The sequence below is a fragment of the Lepus europaeus genome, chromosome 10 (genome assembly GCF_033115175.1).
Source record: "Lepus europaeus isolate LE1 chromosome 10, mLepTim1.pri, whole genome shotgun sequence".
Classification (NCBI taxonomy): domain Eukaryota; kingdom Metazoa; phylum Chordata; class Mammalia; order Lagomorpha; family Leporidae; genus Lepus; species Lepus europaeus.
Genome location: NC_084836.1, coordinates 57,594,275 through 57,603,838, shown reverse-complemented (window position 1 = coordinate 57,603,838; position 9,564 = coordinate 57,594,275). Strand labels below are relative to the sequence as shown.

At 46.4% G+C, this 9,564-nt stretch overlaps 1 protein-coding gene across 2 annotated transcripts in view; it reads left to right on the top strand.

Moving 5' to 3' along the window:
* Positions 1-3,451: 3,451 nt before the first annotated feature.
* Positions 3,452-9,564, top strand: part of RXYLT1 (ribitol xylosyltransferase 1) — a 32,588-nt gene continuing 26,475 nt past the window's right edge. Inside the window, exons 1-3 of one of the 2 annotated variants that reach the window (XM_062203310.1) lie at positions 3,452-3,698; positions 4,159-4,314; positions 9,183-9,285. In XM_062203310.1, the coding sequence (XP_062059294.1) occupies positions 3,530-3,698; positions 4,159-4,314; positions 9,183-9,285 (428 nt within the window). In that variant the 5' untranslated portion in view covers positions 3,452-3,529. Of the gene's footprint in view, positions 3,699-4,155; positions 4,315-9,182; positions 9,286-9,564 lie in introns of both variants that reach the window. The other variant, XM_062203309.1, reaches the window with a different exon arrangement.

Genomic DNA, 9,564 nt, shown 5'->3' with positions numbered 1-9,564 from the left:
GTGTTGTACTATGTGAATTAACAGTATAACTAGTACTCAAACAGTATTTTATACTTTGTGTGTCTGTGTGGGTGCAAACTGTTGAAATTTTTCCTTAGTATATACTAAGTTGATCTTCTGTATATAAAGATAATTAAAAATGAATCTTAATGGAGAATAGGAGATGAGAGGGAGTATAAGATGGGATGGTTTGCAGTTGGGAGGGTGGTTATGAGGGGAAAACCCGCTATAATCCAAAAGTTGTACTTTTGAAATTTATATTTATAAAATAAAAGTTAAAAAAATCTCTCAGGTGAATTTTACCAAAAAAATCAGCTAAGACTCTAAAGGAATTATTTAATAAATACTTGTGAAAGCAAATCAATGTTTTCTACTTTTATTCAATAATTAATGAACACCTATGATATACCTGGTGCAAATGAGTACTAAGTACCCATGGCACAGTAGCTATTAGGATACATTTACAGTAGGGGCATCCCTCAGTATATGATGGACCACAGTTCCAGGATCCAGTGTGGACACCAAAATCTGTGGATGATCCAGTTCCTTATAAAAAAAGGTGTAGTGTTCATATAACCTGCATGCTTCCTACTGCATGCTTTAAAACCTCTCCAGATTACTTTTTTTAAAAAAATTATTTACTTATTTGAAAGGCAGGGTTACAAAGAAGCAGAGACAGAGAAAGAAAGAGAGGTCTTCCATCTGCTGGTTCACTCCCCAGATGGCCTCAAGGACTGGAGCTGAGCCGGTCCAAAGCCAGGAGCCAGGAGCTTCTTCCAGGTCTCCCATGCGGGTGTAGAGGCCCAAGGAGTTGGGCCATTTTCCACTGCTTTCCCAGGCCACAGCAGAGAGCTGGATTGGAAGTGGAGCAGCTGGGACTCGAACCAGCACCCATATCTGATGCTGGCACTGCAGGCGGCAGCTTTACCCTCTATGCCACAGAGAGCGCCCCTAGATTACTTATAATACCCAATACAATGTCAATGCTATTAAACAGTTGTTATACTGTATTGATTAGGGAATAATAACAAGAAAAAAATTCTGTACAAGCTCAGTAGAGATGCATTTTTTAAAAAATATTTTCAGTCCTTAATTGGTTGAATTGGTGGATGGAAATTTCACGGATTTGAAGCACTGTCATACAAAAATTATAGATATTATATATATTTTTAAATTTTTTATTTGAGAGGCAGAAAAAGAGAGATATCTATTGTGCTGGTTCACTCCCCTAAATGCCTTCTCAGGTACATTAGCAAGGAGCTGGATCAGAAGCAGAGAAGCCAAAACTCATACCAGTGCTCCCATATGAAATGCCAGCAACACAAGCAGTGGTGTAACCCACTGAACCAAACACCCCATGCATTGTTTTAATATCCTCAACAGTGCCACAGATTTATTGTTTGACAATGGATTTAATTTGGAAGACCAACCAAACATTTCAAATTAGATCATTAAGATGTGTGATTATTCAGTAAAGCCATGGCCAGCTCTGTGCCACAGCGGGTAAAGCCACCACGCGTGGTGCCAGCATCCCAAATGGGCACTGGTTCAAGTCCTGGCCCCTCCACTTCTTCTCCAGCTCCCTGCTAATGAGCCTGGGAAAGTAGCAGAGGATGGCCCAGTGTTTGGGCCCCTGCGCCATCTGCATGGGCGACTCAGATGAAGCTTCTGGCTCCTAACTTCAGATTGGCACAACTCCAGTCATTGCAGCCATTTGGGGAGTGAACCAGCAGATGGAAGATTTCTCTCCCTCTCTCTAACTCTGCCTTTCAAGTAAATAAGTAAATCTTAATTAAAAAAAAAAACGCAATAAAGCCAGTTGTTATTATGATCTGAAAGTATTAAGCAAAAGATGAAGTTAGGACTTAATTACTGTAACGGCAATGAAATGGAGCTGAGAACAGATCCAATGTTCTAACCACAGGTCAGCCACTAATAAAGTAGATGAATATGGTTAAGTCATCTAATCTTTCCAGACCCAAATCCCCTTTCAGTCATAGAATTCTCATGATCAGTTATCTAGTAGTCACTTGGAAGTGAGAGAAGCTGGCCCAGAATTTGGGGAAACTGAGTGTTTGGTAACAACAGAGATGGAAAGTTTATCCAGAAAGGTTAAGAGGGCCTGCCTTGACGTAAAGCTGATCCAGTCAGTAACTCCACAGTTGTGTCCTACAAGCCCTCAGCCTGTGAGACAATTTGGACAGCAATACCAGATGCAACTGAGCAAAAACTGTAGCACAACCTCACAAGACTTCACATAGAAAGTTTGATAACATTCCATTTCATTGACTCTATGTGACAAAAGACTGCACACTTCAGTGCAATCAACTTACAGCATAGCAATAAAACTTAACTTTAAAAACATGTTTAGGAGCACACATTTGGCACAGCGGTTAGGATGCCACTTTAACACTGCCAACCCATATCAGAGTGCCTGGGTTCCAGTCCCAACTCCGCTTGCAATTCCAGCTTCCTGCTAAGGAGCACCATAGGAGACAGCAGGTGATGACTCAAATATTTAGGTCCCTGCCATCCAGGTGGGAGACTCAGATTTGAGCTCCTGGCTCCTGGCATTTGAGAAGTGAACCAGTGAATGGAAGATCGATCTTCCTTGACCCAGCTTTCCAATAAGTAAAAATAAAATTAGAGTAACAAAAAGATGAAAAGGCTCCAATAATAAATAAAACACCTTTAAAAGTGTTTCGTATTTTTATTGCGATCAGGCATCTATAACCTGAAGTTTGCCATTTTCACCATTTCTACACAATTGAGCCGCTTTAATCACAGTCCCGATGCTGTGCAACCACCGCCATTCCTGTTCACTCACCCACCAATGACCCTATCCTAGGCACTGGGGATTCCACATTGAACAAAGAAATGACATGGTTCATGCCTTCCTGGCACCATCACGCACCAATTCGGGTGCTGGTTTTCATATTTCACAAAGGTAACATGACCAAGAAGGTGGAAGGATGCAACAGGGGGTACGGCGTAGGGGTCACAGGTACAGCCACTCTTTCCCACTTCTGAAAACTGCTCAGAAGAGATGCCCTTAATCCAAGCCAGGGAGCCCTGCTCGCTCCGGGGGCGGGGCCTTCGTGGGAGGGGAGGGCCCCACGTGGGCGGGGCGGAGGAGCCGCGGGCGGGGCCGGTTCCGGCGCCTCCCTCCGCCCAGCGTGGACCTGTACTGGAAGCCGCCGCACTGTTAGACCTGGGCGCACCGGGGGCGGGGCCTGCGCGCCCGGGGGCGGGGCTGCGTGGGCGGGGCGGGGCCGCTTCCGGCACCTCCCTCCGCCCGACATGGACCTGTACTGGACGCCGCCGCACTGCGAAACCCGCGCGCTCCGGGGGCGGGGCCTGCGCGCCCGGGGGCGGGGCTGCGTGGGCGGGGCGGGGCCGGTTCCGGCGCCTCCCTCCGCCCGGCGTGGACCTCTACTGGACGCCGCTGCACAGCGCCGCGGCTCCTCCCGCGCCCCTCCGTGGGGGCGTTGGCGGCGACGGCGGCGGCCTGGCGCCCCACCAGCCTGGGATGCGGCTGACGCGGAAGCGCCTCTGCGCGTTTCTCATCGCCCTCTACTGCCTCTTCTCCTTCTACGCCGCCTACCAAGTCTTCTTCGGGAGCCGCCGCCGGCCGCCGGCCGCCGCCTCGCGGGGGCTCCGGAAAGGGGCGGCCCTGGCGCCGGGGAGGCGCGGCCGAGGTAGGGCCGAGGGCACGGCCTGGACGCGGGGCGGCGGGCCCAGCCCCGGGGCTCGTGGAGCCCGCGGCCTAGGCTGCGCCAGCCCCCGTGCAGGCCTGGGGTGGGCACTGGAGGGCGTCCCTTACTCCCGGCCCGAGTCCCGCCCGCTGACAGGCGCGCACGCTTTCGAAGCACGAATTCCGTTTCCTGCACGTCTCCCAAAGGCCGGAGAGCAGCGGGAAGCCTGCACAGTCAGCCCTGGGCTTAAGACCCTCTTGTTCCCCTCGTCGTTTGTCAGAGCAAGGGTTCTGTAGGAATTGAGTCGCTTCTTTCTGAATTGTGTTCGTTTAGCCCCTTATTCTGTTGGTTTATCTTTTTGAATAATGGAAGTGATGCAATTAGGCTAATTTACATAGCTTGAATCTTTCTACAACCGCAGCTACTCCATATGGTAAACACTGTTAACCTTGTTTTAAAGCAGGACAGTCTACCTTGGGAAGTGAAGAATGGAATCCTTGGGAAATAGATGAAAGGAATGAGCAGCGACTCAGAGTTAAAGCTAGACTCCAAATACTAAATAAATCCACGAGGACAAAACCGGACCTCCATATACAAATCTGGGGGAAAGCCGCCATTGGTAAGTCAATAGTTCACAAAAGGCACTTTATTGATACTGAATTCATCTTAAGGTTGATTTATGTACTTGATAGAGATAGAGGGAGAGTCAGAGAGGTCTTCCATCTGCTGGCTCACTTCGCAGCTGGCTGCAGCAGCAGCACTCAACCAGGCAGAGGCCAGGAATTTTTTTTTTTTTTTTTTTTTTGACAGAGTTATACAGAGAGAGAGAGAGACAGAAAGGTCTTCCTTCCGTTGGTTCACCCCCCAAATGGCCGCCACTGCCAGAACTACTCCAGTCCGCAGCCAGGAGCCAGGTGCTTCCTCCTGGTCTCCCATGCAGGTGCAGGGCCCAAGCACTTGGGCCACAGCAGAGAGCTGGACTAGAAGAGGAGCAACTAGGACTAGAACCCGGTGCCCATATGGGATGCCAGTGCCGCAGGTGGAGGGTTAACCAAGAGAGCCACGGCGCCGGCCCCAGGAAGCCAGGAATTTCATCTGGGTCTCCCACATGGGTGGCAGGGGCCCGAGCACTTGAGTCTTCCACAGCTTTCCCAAGCCATTAGCAGGAAACTGGATTGGAAGTGGAAAGTTGGGACTCCACATACCTGGTGCCCACGTGAGGTGCCCACATCACCGGAGGAGGCTTTACCAACTGCACCACAATGTGGGCCCCTTAATGTAGTTAGCCATGATTTGTTAATTAAGGTAGCCTGTGTTTTTTCACTTTCCATTAGACAGTCTCAGGGCAAATACCCACATTCCATTTTTGCTGTTCAGTATCTCACAGCTTTGTCGATGCAACGAGTGGATTGTATGGCAGTTTATATTAAAATGCTTATGTCAACTGAATTTTCATGAATCTGTGTGTTTAGTGGACAGTTCTATACAGGTAGAAGATGTGGCCCTGCCCTTGATGGGCAGATAAATTTGGGAAACACTGAACACAACAAAGTCCAACAAGTTGTGTTTTTGCAGACCTTTCTCAGAGCCTTTAATATGCCAGTGTTCATTGCGGGTGTCCAAGAAGGGGATGTAGTATGTTGCTGATTAAATTTAATTGCCCACAGAGCATTTTTACTCTTGAGTATCATGAGAGTTTAGTTTTCCAGGATACATATTATGACCAACTAGAGAATGGGACACTCAGAGATGGAAGTCTCAGAATTTAGTGGATTAAAAGAAGGGGCTTTATTGGCCCTTTGGACATGCTATGAATCTGTGTTCAGAGTGAATATGGTAGAAAGTACCAGAGAAGGAGCCGGCATTGTGGTGTAACAGGTTAAGCCACCACCTGCAGTGCTGATTCCAGTCCCAGTCCCGGCTGCTTCACTTCTGATCCAGCTCCCTGCTGATGCGCCTGGGAAAGCAGTAGAATATGGCCCAAGTGCTTGGGCCCTTGTATCCAACTAGGAGACCCAGAAGAAGCTCCTGGCTCCAGCTTGGCCCAGCCGCAGCCATTGCAGCTATTTGGGGAGTGAACCAGCGGGTGGAAGCATTTGTTCTCTCTTTTTTTTCTCTCTCTCACTCACTCTCAACCTGTAACTGTGCTTTCAAATAAATAAATATTTTTTTTAATTTTGCTTTTAAAAAAAAAAAAGGAAAGTGGAAGGAGAGGAAAAGAAACATAGCATAGTATCTACCTGGTAGTGTTTTATGAGTTCATTCATGATTGCATGTAAATTGTACATCCTTGGAGATTATGCTCCACCTCTAAATTTCAAGTCCTCAGACCCAAACCCCCGGCTGTGAGGTTATAACAGTAGTTTTAAATAGCAACTCCAAAATTAATTTCTTCTATAAATCTCCACTTCCCCTTTCTTGTTTTTAATTAACTTTACATCTTATTTTTTTTAATTTATTTTTTTATTTTTGACAGGCAGAGTGGATAGTGAGAGAGAGACAGAGAGAAAGGTCTTCCTTTGCCGTTGGTTCACCCTCTAATGCCCGCTGCAGCTGGCGCGCTGCGGCCAGCACACCACGCTGATCCGAAGGCAGGAGCCAGGTGCTTCTCCTGGTCTCCCATGCAGGTGCAGGGCCCAAGCACTTGGGCCATCCTCCACTGCACTCCCGGGCCATAGCAGAGAGCTGGCCTGGAAGAGGGGCAACTGGGACAGAATCTGGTGCCCCGACCGGGAGTAGAACCCGGTGTGCCGGCGCCGCTAGGCGGAGGATTAGCCTGTTGAGCCACGGCGCCGGCCATTAATTTTACATCTTAAACATGTTTTCTTGTTTCTAGACTTTACTCTTTTCATTCCAGTAGGTGGCCAGGTGGATTTTATCAAAGAGTACTTCTTTCAACCTGTTCCCCAGGCACAGGCAGAAGATACTCCTTGATAACCCAGGAAAAAAGTGGAAGGAAAAAGAAGCAGATGGTCCAAGCAATTTGGATATGCAACCAAGTCAGCTCCCTTAGGTTTTAAGGACTGGGAATAATCTGTGGCTTGCAGCCTGGCCTCTGGGCCCTTCTGCTCCACCCTTAATGTCATCCTCCCTGTTTTCATAGAGGATGGTGTGTGTTCACAGCCTAGTGGTTTCATCAGGCTGTTTGCTGCAGGTAGGGTTTTAGGAACTCAACAGCCTGCATTCATTTTGACTTCTGTTTGTCACTTTTTAGCCCCAGATGACCGTGTTTCTGCTGGTATAGCATTCTTAAGAACCTTTAAGTTTTTCATATGTGTCGCAGGGATTCATTCCATTAAACCAGAAGCTCCCTCACACACTTTCCTGAATAATTCGGTCTCTGGTTCTGGCTTCTGCTGAGATGCATAAGTCACTAGTATAATCTCTTGAAGGAGCCCTCTGTGTGAATCAATTGTCTTCAGAATTCTTCAAGCCTCTCCCCCTTACGCAATGCCAAAGCTGCTTCCACATTTCTAAGTATTTGTTATGTAGTGGGAGTTGTGGACAGAGACAAGACACCATGGCCAGGAAGCAGCCTCTGAGGAGGAGGAGGAGGAGGAGGAAGAGGAAGCTGCTGCCATCACTGGGGGCGGCATAAGGCCCAGTTGGATTTTTATCCAAAAGCCGGAGGCCTGAACAAACGGGTATTTCCTTATATATGGTTTTAGCTTCTTTGTCTCCTTTATATGGTTACTTGCATACATTTAATTGAATATGCTAATGTTGCATGTCCTCTGTATGAATTGATAAAATACTGCGTGCACACGTAGTTACTGATGATGTTTCTTTCACACACATACTGAGCTATATGGTGTCTGGCAAGGGTTAACACCATTGCTCTGATTAGCAAGCAGAAGCTGAAATGGTTACATCGAAGCAGATAATAACTAGAGTTGAAGCATTCATAGGGAAGTAGATAATGACCACATTCCATTTCCAGGATAAGTTTCTCTTTGACCTTGGGGAGGCCTCTACCACAGAGAGTCACCCCTTTTTCTAGTATTAGTATCTGTATCTACATTATCCATAGTTTTCTCTACCTGCCCTAACAAATTACCACACATTTAGTGAATCAGAGTAAACACAAATTTATCATCTGACATTTTTGAATGCAGAAGTCTAACATAGTGTCTGTGAACCTCTAGACTCTGTTTCCTTGTCTCTTGCGGTTTCTAGAGGCCACTCTCATTTCTGATTTACAGCACCACACCGCACTGACCCTCTGCCTCCACCTTCACTTGTCCTTCCCCTCACTCAGACCTTCCAGGCACTTCCCTCTGTGCGGCTCCTGTGATCATCCAGGGCCCACCCAGTCACGTTAGAAAGTCTCTTGTGCCACATCCGGTGATACATTCATGAGTTCTAGAGAATAGAACATGGGCATTTTTGTGGCGGAGGATTACTGAGCCCAGTGCGTTTGAAAGCATTCTCTGATTGGCCAAGTTGGTTGTTTTGGTGTCCAGGGAGCAGAGAGAATGGGATAAAACACATCTTTCAATGCTACAGCAAGGTTCCCAGAGGTATTACGAAGGTCTCCATGTTGCCCCATTGTGTGATACTGTCAACCCTGTACCCTAAAAGTTTCTTTCAAGTGAAGTGATAAAACATGAGGGGCTTCTTGAAGAAGAAAAGATGTAAGGGTGGGCATTTATCTATGAAGAGTGTCATACAGGCAGGGGTGTGTGTTTGAAGTGAGGAGAAGGTCATATCCCCTGGATATATTGAGTGTATATGTGTTACATGAGTTTCTCTGATTTTATCTGAAACAAAGTGATGAATCTCTTAGTTTGTTATAAAAGCAGTTCTTTTTTTTTTTTTTTTTCTTTATTTCACAGAGTTAGACAGTGAGAGAGAGAGACAGAGAGAAAGGTCTTCCTTCCGTTGGTTCACCCCCCAAATGGCCGCTACGGCTGGAGCTACACTGATCCAAAGCCCGGAGCCAGGTGCTTCCTCCTGGTCTCCCTGTGTGAGTGCAGGGGCCCAAGCACTTGGGCCATCCTCCACTGCCCTCCCAGGCCACAACAGAGAGCTGGACTGGAAGAGGAGCAACTGGGACTAGAACTCGGTGCCCATATGGGATGCCAGCGCCACAGGCGGAGGATTAACCAAGTGAGCCACGGGCACCGGCCCCATAAAAGCAGTTCTAATCACATGAAGTTTACTTTGTGACGTAATACATTTCATTTCAGAGTAAGATGTGTCGTAAATGTCCAGTGATAATTACAGCTTTCTCAAATCTAGAGTAAGGGAGATGAGAGTCCTTAACATAACCCATGTTTTACCCTGACAGCCTCTGAGCTCTGTCTCTCACACATGAACTGCCATGATGATTCTGAGCATTGTTTGGTACCACTGCCAACCAACAGACCAAAGAGGGGAAATTTCTGGTTTCATAATCAAACAATATTTAGGAACAGAACATAAACTGACCTCATCAAAGTAAGTGAGATAGTAAATGTTTTATGCTTTTGTTTTTTTAATTACCAGGTTTCTATCTCTGGGAGCATATTTTTGAAGGCTTTCTTCAGCCCACTGAAGTGACCTCTCAGTGGAGAGAAGGAAAGTCGACTTTTGGAAGAACACATTTCAGGTATTAATTGTGTGATGTTAATCTTTGATGTGTTGGTATGCAATATTTTATGTAGCTACTACAACAAAAGTTAGAAGATATATTAAATATTTCCATTTTATATATTTTATGAGAAATAAATGTTTCATGAGACTTATCTCTCATGAGTACATGTTTACAGTTAGAGCTTATTTGAATATTTTCTTATGAAATTGAATGCTGCAAAATACTCCATTTTTGAATCATGTGTCTTTCATTTTTATCTGATTATATGGAAAAGTTATGTTCTCTGTATTTTAA